The sequence below is a fragment of the Chroicocephalus ridibundus genome, chromosome 9, assembly GCF_963924245.1.
Source record: "Chroicocephalus ridibundus chromosome 9, bChrRid1.1, whole genome shotgun sequence".
Classification (NCBI taxonomy): Eukaryota; Metazoa; Chordata; class Aves; order Charadriiformes; family Laridae; genus Chroicocephalus; species Chroicocephalus ridibundus.
In genome coordinates, this window is record NC_086292.1 from 46,382,411 (window position 1) to 46,401,444 (window position 19,034).

General features: G+C 40.3%; 1 protein-coding gene across 1 annotated transcript in view; it reads right to left on the reverse strand.

Moving 5' to 3' along the window:
- The window catches only part of CERS3 (ceramide synthase 3), a 35,301-nt gene that overhangs the window by 5,418 nt on the left and 10,849 nt on the right, over positions 1-19,034 (reverse strand). Inside the window, exons 6-9 of the mRNA XM_063345564.1 lie at positions 18,648-18,740; positions 18,241-18,369; positions 16,396-16,502; positions 14,829-14,985 (exon numbers count right to left, since the gene is read on the reverse strand). Coding sequence (XP_063201634.1) covers positions 14,829-14,985; positions 16,396-16,502; positions 18,241-18,369; positions 18,648-18,740 — 486 coding nt within the window. The remainder of the gene's footprint in view (positions 1-14,828; positions 14,986-16,395; positions 16,503-18,240; positions 18,370-18,647; positions 18,741-19,034) is intronic.

Consider the following 19,034-nt stretch of genomic DNA (forward strand, 5'->3'; position numbering starts at 1 on the left):
GCCCTCACACCGTGGCTGACAATTTACCCATTAGCATGAGCATATCTAGTTTGTTAATGGGAACTCCCAAATTTTAACAGCCAGCGATTCAGGAGACAGTGATGTAGACTGGAGGCTTCTCTTCCTAACAGAGTAATTGCCCCCAGAGCTGCGTGCTGGAGCTGGCAGGCACGTTAGCCCTTCTGCAGACATCGGCTGCCTGTACAGCCCCACCGAGGACCGCTCCATCATGGATAATTTTCTTCTCCTTGTCATCTGCCTGGACCTCAGCTAAACGGGCAGAGACTGCACGTTCTTCCTGCTCCTGGAGTGATGTGCCACAGTCAGTGACAAGGCACAGAAAGGAGAAACCACCGTTGCTCCTGCCCATCCTGTATCTGCTCTCGGAGTGAACTAACAATTTCACTTTCTCAGCCTGCTGGTCTGGTGCCTGTCTTAAGCAGCAAATTCATACAGAGAAAATAAATGACAGCTCAGTAATAACTCACCCAATTGCAATCTCATAACCCTTTATATATTACGCTTCCAATAAAATGTATAGGACTAGAAAGAAAATTAAAGCCTAAACTCTGTCTCATCATATAAACTTCCTGGAGATTTTCTTTTGCTTTTTCCCTAACAACACGCAAAGGGTATCAAAACAAACAAATCTTACTGTAAATACTGTAAAATAAACTTGGCATGCCATCAGTTAGAGAAAAGGAAAGACAGCCTTTCCCACACAAACAATTTATGAGGTTCTGCTTCTTTCAGATCACCTCTCTTGCTCCTGGTAGTTTTGTAACTTGTATTTGCAGTAAAAGACAAATGTTGAGGGTGTGGGGGGAGCCTCGATACTTTTTTGCCACGAGGAATGTTTCAGGAAAAAAAAAAATGCAAACTAAACCCAAGTCCAGTGTTTGATGCAGAATCTGCCAGACTCACTGGAAGTGCTCTCATCTTCTGGAGCCGTCCCTGGCTGAGGCTGAAACGTGGGGAGTGACGGGGGAGGAGAGTGTTTGTGCTCCGTGTGGAGAGTCTTGAGTCAGGAAAGTTCGCGAGTGCGTATTTCATTTTGAGTACCTCATCACGGTCCACAGAAGTTGCTGGTACTCAAGCACACGCTTAAGAATAGCCAGTAATTTACTTTGCTTTGAATGATAGCTGATAGGTGACATCAGCTTCTGTTTCCTATAGGAATGAGCTGGCATTTCCAGCATGGAACTGCAAACTCGGATAGGATTTGCTTCCCAGTTTTAATGCTGTCAAGCTGGATGCTCTCATTAAAGGCCCTAGATGTAGTAATTGAAAAACATGTAAGTGTTTTTTCCCTCACACTGGAAATCCCTGCATTTGAGATACTGTCTTACGTATTTCAAAGCAGCAGGAATTAATGCTTTGTAGTCTGAAGCAACCATTGTAAATTCGCTTAATTCTGGGAAAGAGTACTACTTCCGAAATCCTGACATTAATCAAGAAAAAAAATGCTGCTAAATCAAATCTAAGTTTTTATTATATTTTTAATCACAAACTTGCTTCCTGACCAAATGCCTCTCTGAATTCCTGCTGTATAAGGGCCTGGCCATTTTTGTCTAGCTTAAGTGACAGAAATACAGTAGTCACAACAGAACAGAACTTTAAATAGCAATAGCTTCATCCATAACTAGAAAACCAAACAAAACTATCTTGGCAAACTGTTTAACAGACCATTATAAATATATTAAGATATCATGAGTGAAGTTTGTGCCTCTTAACTTCAACCTTCTAAAATAACAAAAAAATTGTAACATTTATAGGATTTTCCCTGCTTTAATACCAAGATGTTTTCTCTGAGCTCCTCACATCATATATTATACTTGTGTTTTCCAACTCAAAGGCTCTGCTCTTACTGTCCCTGAGCAACAACAGATGAATATACTATCAGGAACGCAAGAGCTGGCAAACTGTAAATACCACAACAGAGGCCATCATTAATACTCAATGCTTTGGTTTAATGGCATCGACTGCATTTATTATACTTCAGATGGTTTAAGGTAACAGACAAAATGGATGTGTATATTTTATGTTCTGGATGACTAACCAATTTAATCTTTCTAAATGGATGAATGGTTTCAAGGTTTATGAGAAGCAACACTAATGCTATAAAGTCTGCAAGAGAGCCATTTGTAGTGAAGCCAAAGCCGCAAACTTTTATAATCTTTTTTCCTTTTGTTTAACCCTTCCACCTGCTGCTCAGTCTGCCTCTTTTAGTGAAATGAACCGTATTTGTTAAGGTAGTTTTGGCTTCTTGCATTTCACTGCTATTAGAACATGTATCGTTCAAGTCATTAGCACCGCATCTTATTACATGAACAGGAAAGGACCTTCCAAGAGACTCCACCAAGGAAAAAGACCCCTGGAAATTAAGACACTAGCAAACTCCATAGGCGACTTCCCAGCCTTTTGTAAGCAGAAAAACACTGGTCAAATCTCCATCTAAACTAACAAAGAATTTACTCCTAATTGTGCAAGTTTGTCTCTCAATAAAGTACTCAAATCACTTCCCTCTTGACAGGCTCTTGGCACTGCACTCTCTGCTACAGCTGAAGAGAGCATCAGGAGAGGGACACGGCTGTGCTGGAAGGCAGACGAAGTGTGGGTTTCCAGTCCCTACATGCTGGTGATACCCTCTGAAGCTCACTGGAGAAGGGGGACTGGGCGGACGCCACCCTTCCCTCCTTTACTGGGCACATAGCATCTTTCTCCATACGCATGCTGAGGTCGCCATGCAGCCAGGGTTTCGTACCTGCTACACAATAGTTAAAGTGGTGAAAGTGTACGAGCAGAGGGACAAATGCTGCCAGGTGATATAAAAGAAAAAAAAAAAAGAGAGACAAAAAAGGTATTGTAGCAATGTGGATCAATCCCGTAAACGGTGAGGAAGCCTTAGCAACGTGCCTTCTGCTTTCTCAGAAGGGGAAAGGCAGTTGTCAGCAAACCCATCGTTGGGTCAGCGTGGCTTACTGCAGATTGTCAAGCCGAGGTCTCAAAAGGTAAGCTGTTACTGTAATGACACGCTCTGAAACAGAAATACCTACTGAGGCAGCATAGAGAAAAAGAAAAAGAATCTGGCTGAGAGACACCTGAGCAGAAGGGGTTTCTGCAGTGAAGTTCAGTTGCTGTAACATTTTTTTCACTGATCAGCTTCCAATCCAGCTTCTCCCTGACAAAGGCACATACTTTTCAGGAGGCATGCAATAAGTTCTGTTGGCATTGTGAAGGCAATAGTGTAGTGTCTGCTTCATAAATTCATGGTGGCATGGGGGATGTTTGTTTTTTCAGCTAGCCGGCTGAAAGAAAGCGGATGATACAGGCTTCCTGAGCCTTACCACAGGTTCCGTATCAGTTCGGGTTCTCTCTGACTGGTACAACTCTGTGTGTGTGGGGTGGGAGATTTACCAGGCCTAACACACCTGGTGGATCAACATGGACTCAGGATTTCTCAGCAGCATAAGGAGATTTCAATTTTGCCCCTGCCTGGACAAGACTAAACCCAGTTAATCCTGGAAGCTGAGCTCACTCCTGCTGCTAAGAAAGCGGCAGCACAGACTGGTGACCAGTTTCCCCATTCCCACTCACTGTATCAGACTGACATACCCCATCCCTGCTGGGCGCTCTGGGACACTGACAGGGAAGATGCCTATGACTCTATAGAGAGACAGCGAGTGTCTCCATAGGATCCAATGACTGCGTCACCCTGAGCATGTTCATGTAACTTAACTGCACCTATTTGGGAGTACAACTTTTTAACTCTACCAACAGAATGCCAGCTGACAGCGTAACACAGCTTGGTCTGTTCGTTCTCCAGATAACAGAGGTCACATACTGCAGTCAGGCCATCAGTCAGCTCATCACAGATTGACCCTGAGAATGACCTGCACCTGAGATAGGTCAGGTCATGTGCTTACACAGGAATAAGCTATTGTAATTAATAGGTGCCACAGAAGACATATTTCTTCCATTTTTTTCATATATGGATTACAGCTGCATGGTTCTGCATAATCACTGAGTCCACAGGTAGCCTCTTGGATATCATGAGCACAAGGGAAGCCAGGTCGCCCATGAAGATGGCGGGGCTTAAGGATATACATTTGGGCCTTTGAAGTTAAGCATAATTTACACTCACACAGTTAACTGAATTTCTTCTACCAGGTACATATATATAAAGACAATTCACAGCTGATTCTGAAATTCTAATTATGTATTTTCTGATTTGGTGAAATTTTGATTTTTGGATTTTCAAGTGTTTATTTTTATCCTTTAGTTGGAATTTCCTGACTCTTAAATCTATCTTACATTCAAATCCGAACGTTCTAAATCTTATACCTTAATTCTACCTTAAGGATATTTTCATTTATGTATCTACAAACATATTGACTAACTCTTGATTTTTCAATGTAAAGACAATAAATTCCACAGCACCTGCACATATGGAAACAGCTTGCAGTACAAAGATGAAAGCTATTAGTCAGGTCAGCAACCACTGACTCAAATAAAAGAGATAATAAACATGAGAGATAATAAAAAGTTAGTCCAAATAGATAGAAGGGGGTACTTTTCTAACAAATAATACTATAAAGTTGATGAATCTCTGAGTTCAACATGTTTAATTCAACATCAATAATTCAACTCAGCTGACATATGACTTAATACATCTTTACTTTCCTGTGGAGACTAGGCAATATACATTTGGATTCAAGCAAACTGTTCTATATTTTCAGCCTGGAAGATTTTATTGGAAAATATATTTCCCTTTTCAACTTATACACACTAGATAACATAAATAATGTTGCTCTTCAGTGGAAGATGTGCTGCTGGACTCTGCTTTCTGCAGTTTTTAAATGAAGATGCAGACTTTCTAGATTAATTGTATTGGACATCTTGTGGTCAAAACTCCTCTTATTCAATCTCTTGCTTCTATATAATACCCTTTCCCCAAGCTTTCCACTGAGAGTTTTCAGAGGGAACTCACAGAAGGGGTGTGAAAACCAAATGAAAAGAAAAGTTACACTAATTCCACAAATATTGAAAAGAATACTCTCATAAAACTAGATGTTACTATTAGAACATGTCCCTGATTTTGATTGAAGGAATAAATTTAACCTCAAAAAATATCACTCATGTTGTCACTCAGCATAACACACCTGTAACTGGAGCTATAATACCCTGACTGTTCAGAAGGAATAAATCATTGTTTACAGTTAATCAGGTACTCTGTGGTTTCAATAAAGTCTGCTCGCTGTGTTATTGAAATCCACTAACTAAACCTTGCACTCAAGTGTATGCGGCTTTACGATAATGTCAAAAGCCCAGGAGGTACTGAGTGAGTCATAATGTCCCACTGCTTTTTGAATTATTCCAATTTTAAATCCACAGTTGGCAACGAAACAAAGAACAATATAATAGGCATTTGATGCTGTTCTCTTTAGTGAACTTTTTTTTACCCTAGGACAGAACTTGCATTAAGCCAAAGAGTTCAGTGGTATGAACTTTTATCAGAACATGCACTTTTATTCCTTATAAATGCTTTTTTGGCTACAAAACAGCTGATCAGACACTTGGACTTTTTTCAGTGAGGTATGATACTGCACTTAAAATGAAAGTTTTGAAACAACACAGCTGCTAAAGAATATTCCTACAGAAGCCTTATAGTGCTATTAAACTAACCTGAAACCACAAAGTATACAGCCATGTAAATGACAAGCGCTTCTCTATAACAAGTCCTTTAAGGTGCTCGTTTCTCTGCTTTCATTGTTGGGAGGGATTCCATTCCTTGTGTGGTATATCTAAAGGTTATCTCCATTCTTAAACATTATCAATCTAATTCCCAAGTCACATACCTAAGAAATAATGTCTTTTCATCTGACATTCGTATCACAATACCTAAAATCCTTTCAATATAGTATTTCTAAACGCCCTATATTGAGGCTGGATACGGAATACTTTAAGTAGTACCTAATGAATGAAGTTTTTTGAATAGCATTAGAAGTCCCTGACACTTGTGTGCTTAAGGCATTTGGTGGGGTATTTACTTCACTGAAGTTCAGCATTCTGAAAGTCAGGTAAGTGCTCAAAGGTTGTTATCTAGGACTGCTCCGTAACCAACAGAAAGCAAAATGGGTCTCCCCAGAGGGTGACCTGCCCCACCACTGCTGGGGTGACAACACTGGAGACACCACTCTTCCTCCACTGATGACAGAGGGATCCTTGAACTTGAGCTGAAGTTACATGAGACAAATCCTACCCTCCACATGCTTCACGGCCATCACTGCCTGATGAGACTGATGGACTGATCAGGTTGTTTTTCTCCTTTTCTAACAATAGGAACTCTGCAGCATGCTGTGCCTGATCAAAAGTTAATAAATTGTGTTACGGAGGACAGACTGCTCCTTTTTTCTTCCTTCTTTGCATATAATGATCATGGAGCACTCCCAGGTCCTCCTAGGGAAATATTTTCTTAAAATACAAGATAAGACAACTTCCTTTCTCAATTGATATTAATCTATCATTAACTAGCTTTATTTCAAGCTCTTCCCCACTCCCTTTTTTTTTTTAATTGATTCAGCAGATTGCAGTACCGTGAACCCCTCTGAAAGTGTGAGAATTACTTACCTCATAACAAAGTCGTAACAAAAACTCGTAACAAAGTCACAATTAAAACCTCTGCAGCATACATTAAAAATAGTAAATGAAGGCATCAAAAGTTCTGTAGAAGGTCTAGGGTTTGCTTTGTGAATTGATTTTGGCAGTTGAAAAAATAAATACATATGCACGCTATTATATATATATAGTTTTTATATAGATGCATATATAGCAACAAATAGAACATTTCATAAGTATCCTGCTAGAAAATTAGAAGGTATGAGCAGTTAACAAGGGAAGCCAGAAAAACTGTCAGCAAACGCCCTTCTGTGAACAGCAAGGTAAGCCAATTAATCTTAAAGCAGAGCTTTACCAACATTTTTCTCTTCTCTGAATTAGGAACTTCCACATGAAGAGAGTCATTTGGATCAGGGTTCTACTACAAGCAGAGTTGCCTCGTGTCAGACGTACATGCAGAGAGGGGGGCGGAGGTGCTTGTTTGGCCAGATCCATTGCTGGTGAAAACTAACACAATCCCACTGACTCAAGCTGAGCCATGCTCATTTATACCAGCTGAGAACCTGGCCCTGCACCAACACCACAGACTTCTGCTGAACTGGCCAGGGCAGGAAGCTTCGCTTTCAGAATTACATATAGTTTTGATTTTCTATTCTTAGAGGCAGCGGTCAACTGCAGCTCCTACTGAAGTCAAACCCAGCAGCTTTGGAACGAGCAGACTTTTATTGCAGCACAGACGAGGCCCACACAGCCCCATTTACGGCACAACTAATGCCAGAGGGGCAGAGGAAGCGTCCGCACACCCAGTTTGTTGGACTGCGGCCAGAGGACTGAGTCTGCTCTCCTGTAGTCTTCTGTGTACGTAACAGGGCTGTGGGATGGCACTTTGTCCTAATGCTCCCACTCCAACATAGGTTCATGAGCCCATCTATTCCGATCAAATGCCTGGAAATTATTTTCTTCAGTTTCTCATTAGTTTAATTCTCCCTAATGATCTCAGCAGTCCTTAACTTATGTTTTCTAAACTCTACTCTACTAGTGAAAGGTGGTGTGGAATTATGGGCATTCTAAGCAGAGTTTATTAAAAAAATGCAAAGAACATTTTTGCTGTTTTGAAATCTGAGAATTATATTTGGGCATATAGTATAACGTATCTCCCAGGAAGTCATTGCTCAGCTGCTGACCCCTTTCATAACTTGGAGTAAAAAGTAAATCAAAATAGCAATTTGCTTTTTAACTCACAGTGCCAGGAAATGAACTGGTGGAGGCAAAGGAGACCAGACAGTGCTCTTGGATTGGCACGTAACACATCGCAGTAGAGAACTGGTAGCTTTTCTTCTTCCACAGACTCTGCTGGGCTACATACTTTGACAATATTGACAATATACATTACTGAGGTCAGCCTTGACTTCAAATCCCCAGTAAGGGTAGGGCTCCAGAGCTCCCCAGCGTGCATACAGCGGCTTTTCTCCTTTTTGCCTATCATTGTAAACACCAGCCAGCAAACCTCTTACTCTTTTAAGCTTTCTCCTGCCTGCCTCTCACCCCTCCTCCATCAGATGAATTTGGCAGCATAAAGTGAGACATGTAGCCAGGCCTTGAGCTTAGCTAGATTGCTGTAGCAGAATGGGAAATACGCAGATGAAAGAAAGTCGTAACAGGAAGTAATTTCCCTTTACTAGGGCACGAGCCTTCATGCTGCTGACCTGGCTGGCTTCCTCCCATCTCCAGGCTATTAAAAAGCTCATGTCCCAAAGGCAGTAATTTGGATCAACTGGGAAGGTTCCCAGATAGACTAGTTTTCATCTCTAAGAGAAAAAAAAAAAAACAAAAAGCTTTCGTTTGTCTTATGTTGTTCCCCTAATAAGCTATCCTCACAAGAAAATCTGCTATAAATATTTATCTGTTGAGAACCAACAAATTCAACTTCTCCATAAACCATTTTCCTTTAAAACAGGGAAAAGGCAACTCCTGCTAATCTAGTTCAAACTCCGAAGCAGGACATCAGTGTGTACTGGCCCTTACCAGTCTAGAAAGCAACCACAAGATCTCCAGTCACAGCTTTTCCACAACTTCCCAGTCCCAGAGAGTCATGACATTGTAACTAACTGCGTTATCATTATCCTCTAAAACATATTACTGCTTTTAAAATGACTGCTTGGAATTAAGGCAAGCATGCCCACTTGTCTGATAGCCAAGGGTGCAGTACAGGCATAACAAAACATGTCAGTAAAAGAAAACAAAATTCTTAAATGCCTCTAGTTTAGGAAACTAAACCCTGTCCCATGTTTAGCTCCTCTAGAATCACGTTTTCTGAAATTAATGACTTCTCACTGAATGTGTTAATTCTCATGAAATTTCATTTTCTGATCTGAAAATAGATTTTTTTTTTACTGCTTTAGAAAGAAGAAAAAAATAATCAGCTGGAAGTCTGACTTTTAGGAATCCAATAAACTGCTGTGCCTGCCAGAACTGAATATACATGCTTCATTTTCACATCCCAGCAAACGCTGCAAGCTCAGCACTGTTGTGCATGATCAGGGTCATCTGATGACCCCTCACAGCTGCAGTTAAAAGTCAGAGTTTATTAGCTGGGAGCAATCAGGCTCAGCTCACCTGTGGTGTGTTTAGTGCACACCGAACAGCACATGGCTCAGGCACATGAACACTGGATCCGATTCTATTTGCCACAAAAGACTTAAGTGTAATCTCTTTAGAGGCCATTCTACTTTCATGTTACATAGAGCTTTTTACCTCTCTGTAGTTTTAAAAGTAAGGTTTCTGTTTAGGATTAAATATCTCAAGTTATTGCACAGTTCAGTGAGAAAGTCAGCTCTGCCTCAGCTGTCAGAACAGCGAAGTGCTCGCAGTCACAGCACTCCTGGGTGAACGGAGGCTGAAGAGTGACTCTCGTTTAATAATGGTAAACCAGTAGATTTTAACCACTGTGGATCTATGGTCTAGTTTTAAAGGATATAGATCTGATTCTAAAGGTAACTAAGGAAAACAAAGCAAGTCCTAGGGGCTTAAATTTGTTATTCAGAAGTCTGTACTTCCATGGTGAAGTGTTTAAGGAACTGCAAACCAAAACCCAACCCATTGCTTCAAACAACATGCTGTGGGTCTGTGTTTTATGAACAAGAAAATTCACATGAAAAGTCTCACCCAAGTTCAGCATTGAAATTCCATCCTCCCAGGACCCATGTGGTTACAAAATAAATATACGATTCAAATGAATTCTTAAAAATAAAAGTTCTGCTTGACACAAACAGATCAAGCACAAAAAAGTAAGAGGAAAAATAATAAGATTCCAGGGAAGGAAAGTTCTGCAGAAGCTGTGGCGAGCCTGAATAGCCTCAGACTAAACTCAGCTCAAGGCACTCGTCAGGAACAGGTAGTACAGCCTCTGGGAACCATATAACTTAATTTAAAAACTAATACAAAGGGTTATAGCAAGTCTTTAAAGAGATAAATTCACAACAAGATAGAAAGTAATATAGGCCAGCAGCTCTGCAGGTGTAAAGAATCATTACTCTTCAATATAAGTAGTGAGGGAATGTTTTATAAGAGCATATTATGTCTGTGTTCCAAAGGAATACAGACCCTGCCTACACATTAATATTAAAACAAGGCAAGTATTCTAGTCCATGGGCACACTTTTAGGGATACAGTTCTAGTAGTATATCTGCTTTTGATACAGAAAAGGGAGTAACTGATTTCAGGAGTCTTTATATGGCTAACCACTTTCATGGCAAGCACTCTACTGGCATCCCAGTATCAGTAGGTAAGAAAGAATGAAAGAAAAAGTTAACTTGAACTAACAGAGATTTCTCGGTATGAGACAGAACAAAATGTTGAAGTAGAAGAACGATTGCTGGAAAAGGCAGAAGTATCATTAACAAGTATTTCACAGCTCTCATTTCAACCCCAAAATAGTATTTTCTTACCGTTTTCAGCTACCACTACTCTGTCATTAGTCATTCTTCAAACGCTAAGTCTCACTGTGCCTTTGGGAATTTGGACCAAATAAGGAATGAACAAACCATGAACAAGGATACACCCAAACAAAATCTTTAAAAAGCCTGGTTACCAAGTACAAAATAACAAAGGAATATTGAAGACACTTAGGTGGGACCCAGCTCGGTTTTTTTAATTTTTTTTTTTTATGAGTGACAAGTTAAAAAGCCTGCTCTACAGCATTATAAGGTCTTCTCTGCTTCAGGAAGAAGCAAGAACCATGGTGAATCAAATAAAACAGCATCTGATGACTCCTAGATAATGCTGATCATTAGTAAGCTCATTGTCTTACTTGAAGGGAGTCTGATGGTGACAAAACAATTACGAGAGAAAGAAAACATATTCCTGGCCACATTACAGTCCATTAAAAACCTGCCATTACCTTCTGCTGTTGGTGGACTTTGCATCAGCCCTGAAGTATCTGAGTCATGTGGACATCATGCCCATTTCCTACAACTTACACATATTTTTCAAGATTTAAAACACTGTAGTCTCAAAACATTAACTCAGAGTGTAATGGTTTTAACATATATTTTACATCTTAATTTGTCATAATAATGTGGCTATAAGCTGCTGTCATTCGCTCCCTTTTTCTGACCTTGGAAGTAAAATGTTTAATCTCCATGGGATTTTCCTGGCGAGATATTTTAAATCAGTGCATATGTACATACTTCTCTATATGTTTTTTCAATTTTCCTAAAATATTCTCATATGTGCAGACATGATGACTAGACATGTTTCAGTGGTGCTTGAAACTTGATACAAGTGGGTAATTTAACCATGTAATTGAACAATATTACAGAAACACAAGGAGTTTCCTAGCAACAAAAGGCCTTGGACATCAAGATGGCAGCCAACAGCTAACATTGCAATTGCCTGACCTAACTTGAAAAGAAATTATACTGAAAAACATCCTTCTTCCTCTCACAGCAGAACTCATCTAAGATACACAGCTACAGGTCTGACCTTGAAGGGCTTTTCTTGCATGCGTATGCCTTCCTCATATACAAGGTCACAAAATGTCATATGACAAAGGACATTTGGGTTTCCTTTTGGGTATTTTTGTATTTTCCAGAAGTAAGAACAATCTTTGATTTGAAAAATATAATACTCCCATCCTCTCAAGTTAACCCCCATAGAAAATAAAAGAGCTCTTAATGCAAAGTAGCTGAGCACAGCTTAGATTGTCAATGCAGATTTCCCCCTTGTTAGGGTGTTTCTGGAGGACTGGGCCAGGGAAAAAGTGGCAACAAGTCCCTTGAGCCTGGACACCAGCGCTGCTCTCTGCCACCGGTTCCAGTGACAGAGACTCCCATGCCTGAGAAAACAGGACACAGAGGGACAGAGCAAAATCATCTCCTCCCTTCTTCCCTTTTTCCTCATTTCTATTATTCTCTGGCTGCTGTATTTGGGAGGAGGAAAATGACAAGATTTTTAGTCCAAGTCCTTTTTTGCTGAAGCAAGTCAGTCAGCTGAGCAGTTATCCCAGAGGAATGAGGATAATGGTCCCCTTTATTAGCACAGAGGGGAGGTGACGCCTGAGATGAACAGCTCCTGACCAGCCAGTCTCAGACAAAAGCCATCTCTTCCTGAGGGGGAAGAGTAAAGCATGGAAGAACCTACAAACTCACAAGGCTGCAGCACTCAATGTCATTTCTCTATTAATTCCTGCCTAACAAAGCCTCCTGCCACAGTCTGAAGACTACTGAACCTAGACTCACAGCTGTGACACAGCTCTGTGCCACCCTCTGAATAACAGCAGAGGGGACTTAGCAAGCACGTGACTTCCTAGAGACTTGGGCCCTCCTGCTTACGTTCCCCACCAAGTCACACATTTCACGTCTGATCGAGACAAATCCCTTAACCTGTCCTTCAACAAGGCACAACAGCACTTCCCACCAAGAATAAATACATTCATGCCCATTAACTTTCAGACAGTACAATGACATGGTCCAGAAGGTTATAATCGGGGGAGACACCTGCCCCTGGAAGGATGCTAGGGGCTGTGAACTGCTGCTGCTGACCCCACCAACACAGGGTGGCTCAAGGCACAGAGGACACTGAAAACATTCCTATGTTCAGTGCTTCCTTCAGTTAAACAACAACATCAGTCCCTATTCCCAGTTACATGACGACTTCATTTTTCCATCTGAAGTAGCTAACTCACTTCAAGAAAAATGTCAGAAATTACTTGTTTTCTGAATGAAAACTTAAGAGTCTTGGGCAGAGAAACAAAACCCTCCTAATACAAGGATGATGGTTGACTGGTATTTCACTAAAATAGCAACAGCTATTTGTGTGGAGTATGTCTATAACAAATATGTCGGTACAAAAATGCTGCCTTGCAAACACCATTCTTTTCAATGTTGGCTTTACAGCTTTGGAGGCGCTGGCTGCTTTCACAGCCAAGTTTGCCACTGCTATGGAAAACAGGCTGCACATGCGAGCCAGCTGAAGTCATACAGACTGAAAAGGGCTAGGGCTGCTGCTGCTGCTACCACTGTAAAAGTGTTATTTGGAAACCGTCTTCTCAGAGAGCTGTATAAGGAATCAAAAATCCAGGGCAGGGATGAAGGCTTGATGCTTTTCCATTTTTTAGCAATGACTAATATGAAAAATCTCCTATCTCAAAATAAAACATTTCTGCCCCTTACAAAGGCATATAAGCAGGCAGGGCAGAATAGCCTTATATAGCTGGCCTAGTCATGTCCTCTTCACCCCTGTATCTGAAGACCTTCTTGGATTGTACTCATAACCTCAACCAATGTGGATGAGAAATATGCCAAAGCCTTCCTCTTCCTCAGCTGGAAGGCAGAGGGATGTCCCTTTTGATTTCACCACAAGAGCTGTATGAGGACAGTGCAGAGAAAAGGCCAAAATCAACGAAGAAAATGAGAAGTAAAATACTTTAACACTCACTAAGCCAGGCCAGAAATAATTTTGCAATTAATCAAACAGAGATAAGTGACATGCAAGAAATACAAGCTTTTCAGTGTCTTAGAGAATATAGAAGCATATTTTAGAAGCAGAACAGTGCAAGCCATTCCTTCTACAGATTTGTCCCTTACGTACAGCTGTTTGCTGTCTAACAAGGGCTGAGTTTGTAACTGCAGTTTTCATCTAGGGAAGACATTTGGTCTCCCTATGATATCCAGCTGTCTACTTGCATAAGGTTTGAGGGACTCCAAGAACTGTAGGATGGTTTCTGTTATCAAAAAACAATTAATACGGGTAGAAAGGAATATTTCACTTTAAGATGCTTCACAACATTAACTGCTTTAGATAAAAGGACAGAATCAGCTCAAATTTTTTCGTCTTGATCCTCAAAAGAAATACCTTTTTCAATAGCACAACTTAAGTTTCACCTTAACTAGGAAAACATACCTGTCAATGCTTATGCCCAGTCTAAAGAGATATTCTCCAAAGTCCTTTTCTAAATGCTTTTTGCTAAATGTCCTATCAACATTGCACCCCACCGCATACTTCATGGCAAGAGACCTTGCGAAAACATCACTACTTCAGACAATCAAAGACAACCTAGATTGCAGCAAGGTTTTCTTTATAGCTTTTTCCCACATGGATTTTCTCTACAAGGTAAAAGCAGATTATGGCAGCACCAGACTTGCACTGTTTCTCAACTCCAGTTGAGTATGACAGCGTTTCATTGTGTCATAATATAATACCAGATCAGCTTCATACAGTTTTCTTAATCCAAACCCAGTGTTCAAGCATAGCTGACCTCAGATTTAGACAAACCCAAAGAACTTTGACTACAAGTTTTCTGTAGTATTTAAAGTCTCATCACTCAACTCTCATCTCCTTTGTTGGTGTGCCCCTAGAGAGTCCAGTGAGAAAAGATTGCTTTCACTCAGAACACAGGAATTTCTGAAGAATTCTGCACCATCTTAGGGATTCATTTTTTGGGACAGCTCACTTATTTACTATCAGAGTAAAACATCAGATACAGGGAAGAAAAGGCTCTACCTGAAGTTTTGATATTCTGATCTATGACCTCAGGTGTGACAAGGAGAGGTAGAAAGCACATTTGAACATCTCTATACTTTGTAGACCCTTATCAAAAATGCTGACACAAAAGTTCAGGAAAAGAGTAAGAAATTCCAAGGAAATCTATTAGAGGTATTTGCAAATGTTTGATACTTTGCACATCTTTCCGCAGAAGCAAAATCACTTACCTTTAAGCAAAGGAACCTTCTCAAAATCTTGAAAATTAAGTAACCCCAATATAAATGCAAGCCTTGAAGGATCAATAGCTGTCCATTGAATAAAAAATATGCTATAACAGGAGTTGTGGAGTAGTATGTAGGTTGATACAACGTGGCACGAAGAATCCTAAAAAAAAATAAAGGTCACTGTTATGGTGAAATTTTTCTTCTCTACGCTGTTAACAACTATTTGCAATTTCACATTCCAGACGGATTAACTATTTCCACAAAATATTAAAAAGCTCCGCAAAGATGACAGATTAATTAACAAGCCCTGTCTTAATTAGATTATGCATCTCCGTTGAAATACAGACTTCAGATGATGAGAAATTTGAGTCTTGCATGAAAGTATTCTAAATAAGGTTAAAAAAAAAAACCCATTCTTTTTCATCTTGAGCTCTGTGTGGTCTAGATACTATGCAACTCAGAGCTTGTCTATGCCATTTATTTTTTAATGGAAATTCTTTCTAATCTGAAATCCACACTCCAGAGAAGATACTACAGGCTTTGCAACAGGGCTTTTTGTTAATTAACATAAGTTTTGTCCATCCTCAGACTTCACTACTTCTATATTATTTGAGGCTTTTTGAGTCCCTTTAATCTCATCACGTTTTGGTTCCAAGCTCAAGAACAAGAAACTCAGTGAAGCAAAATGATTGGAGATCACTTGTATAGTTAATCAAAAAATAACAAGAAAGTGAAAGACATCAGCATTTCTGAAAGAAAATACTACAGGAAATTAAAACCTTGTGTTGATCAAGGTTCAGAACTATTAATTTAACCAGTTTGAGTCTCCAAGGGTTTGTCCACATCCAGGGAGGGGCATGAAGGCAAACTAGAGCAAGTCAATGAAACTCTGGATGTGAAACACATTAAACGCTTTTTAAAAGCTAAACATGTTAAGCATTAAGCACACTAAGCACCCTTGTGGATACTCCAAAGCATCTTAAACCATAGCACTCCAGAATCATGCAAGTATTTAGCAAGTTATGATTTATTTGCATTGGCTTCATAAATTAACTGATTCACCTTAACTTTTCTGAGTGTTCCTCATGTGAGCAAGTGAGGCGAGGTACTACTCAAGGACTACGTAGCAAAAAGAAGGCACTACAAAAATTAACTACAGTCTTATAGGATTTACACTGTACTCTAACTTTGCAGGTACAGCAGGAGGGATGGAAAGAAAGGGAAAATGATTTCTCCTAGTTAAGTAGCTCAATCCCCTTGAAAATGCAGGAGTTCATAGCATTTAACTAGCATTTATGAAAATAAGTTAAATACATAAAAGCCTTTATTTCAGTTAGCATATTTTCAAGAGGTTCATCTAAAAACTATTTTTACTTAAATTAAATTTCTAAAGAAAATAACAGTTTTTGTCAACTTTTCTCTCTGGCTTTTAATAGCCAACAGTGAAAGTTCTGCTTCTGCTCTTTAAAGTACAATCCATTCCTTTCCTTTTCCCATCACAACCAATACTAACCTCTCAGTGGAAATGGGAATGAAATAAAAGCCTGTGGCTACGTTAAACATTACTTACCAGAAGGGGAACAGGATGATTCTCGTGATGAAGAATGCAATAGAAAAGATGATAAAGAGCATATTGCATGTTTTCTCCCAGTGAGCGTAATTAAACATTTTGGCTGCCTGCAATGAATAAAAACCATCAAACATATTACAAATATTCTCTGAAATAAGCTCCTTTCTGCATTTTCATAAACAAGGACTCATCTTCCACCTGAGCAGGAAGAAAATTTCCTCCGTTTGACATGTAAAGCAATCATTTTACTGATACCTAATAAAGCAGTATCAAAACAGATTCTTCTTTTATATTTCTCCTTTTATCTTAAAGGAAAGGACTCTGTATCAAAGGCCTAAAGAACAGCTCTCCGATCAGAATATAAAAGTGTCATGAAAACACAAAGTGCTCTTGAAAACAGAGGTTCATCCCTCATGCCTGTACCAGACTCAAAATGGGCTGAATCAAAGAGAAGCTGCTGGCCACATCTGCACGCTCAGGAGCGGCAGTGACCCCTTATACACAGACACCCCGGTGCATGTGCGTTACTGACCCTTCTCTGTGCCTAATTCAGCTTCTGTCTTCTCCTTTCTGAGAGCTGGAGATCCCAGTGCTGGTCTCTATCCCGCTAATGCATATTGTAGTCACTGCTTCTCCCCTAGCTGAACTGTGTGACTCTCAATGCTTCATTTTGGAACCACCTTGGGCACTGTTGAATGAAACAGCTATTCTCAAGTGTGAGCAAAGCTTCAGGTGCCAAGCCTAGGTTTTAAACAGCGGTTTGATGAATTATTTTTTTTTAATTTTTTTTTTTGAGTGGCAGGGCTGAATTAGATAATTCTGATACCCGACTTCAGTTTCTGTCTGAGTGCTGTCCTACCAGTTGTCAGTTCAACTGTTTGTAAGGCCACACAGTTAATTGAACCATAAAGCAGCTCAGGATTAAAAGTAACCTGGTAGGTACACATTTGATCTGGACCAATCCCAACTGCACGACCCCCCAACTAGTTGTTCCAATGTAACAGACAGAGTTATCAGGAGCAGAAACAAACAGCAACAGAAAACAGCCTATAAGGGCTGCTTACACTGGCACGTCCACCAAAAGAGGTGATGAAACTATGCTCTCAATCATGGTGTTATAAAACCAGGATAACTCTATTGAAGGAAACACAGCATGCATTTGTCTTCCAAGAAACCCAGCAGCAAGCCTCTATGACCACAGTGCTGTGTGCAGAATGAGACACTGAATCTTAAACATCTCTAAACATTGATATTCAGTTCAGAGAAGGGACTTCCCCTTCAGTCCAGGGTAAGAAACTTTTCCTCTGCCACTAGATACCTGTGATATCTCGTTCAGGGACAAGTTGAGTGTCTTCAGCCAGAAGTGTATAGTGTATAATGTAGATGTACCCCTTGGCTCACCACAGTTCTGTGAATGCTGACAAAATTAAGCCAGTTTGGAGAATTAGCCAAAATTTTGGCTGCTAAATTTGCTTGAGAATTGGTATCATGCCAAACTGTTCACAGGCTAGACAACTTGGTCTAATTTTAACAGTAAAACAAGAATAATCCAGGGAGGCAGCTGTATTTCCAGTCCCCATTCTGTACTGAAGAACTTCTCTTCTGTTCTTTTCTCACAATGGATTCTGTAACAGAGTATCAGCTTAAATTACCTAGAAGCTCTTTTTTTATCTTACAGTTTATGAATCTGTGAAGCCTTGTCTCTGTGGGGATAGGAAGGGATCATACGAACCTTGTGGCAAAAAGATGTCACTGAACATAACCTGGGCAACAACCAAAAAAAAACCCCAAAACAACAACAAAAAACCCAAAACAAACAAACAAAAAGATAGAGGGCAGGGTTACCTCGAGCCAGAAATCTGCGGTATCGTGCACAAACATCACCAGCGTTCCAAGACGCACGTAATTGCCACACCAAGAGCCACTCATCAACCCAATGGCTGCCAAGTGATGAATGACATGAGCCAGAAAATCCTGTGAAGGAGGGAAGAAAGAGGTAGATGCAAGCAAGTACAGCCCTTTAGGCTCTCCGAGCGGATGAAGTGACAAGCAAGACTTGTCACACAGAGAGAGATGCCCTGGCAGCCAGGAGAGCACGGATGTGTGCAGGTGTACGAGGGACAGACTGATGCTGCCCTCATGTGGCTACACTAAATCCAAGTATTAAGACAGTGCTTTTCCTTATTAGACACTCTTTTTCCCCCACCCCACAGAAACAGAGGTTCAAGCGACAAACAAGGACAACCACTTGCCTTCCTTTTGTTGTCAATCCCAAGTGTAAATAAGAGAGACCAATAAAAACCAATCTCAGCCATGTAGTACCAATATTGGGATGGCAGCAGAGTCTGTAATGAAGAAAACCACAGTTAACTGAGAATAGCAAAAAGTGAATGCCAAGTGAAATTACTTCTTTTTTCCTTTCCTCACTTTTTCTGCTCCTCTGCTGAGTCTTGCTTAAAAAATTAAACTAAACTAAATCCCTGTTCTGGGCTTCATTAAGAAGGATGTTCTGGGAGCCAAATATTTTAACCTTTACTCAGACCAAACTCTCAGTTTCTACAGTTCCTCCCCCACCTCTGAATTTCAGCGTGCTTTTTTCTATGTTTCTGTCAGAGAACTACACGCAGAGTGCTTCTGCA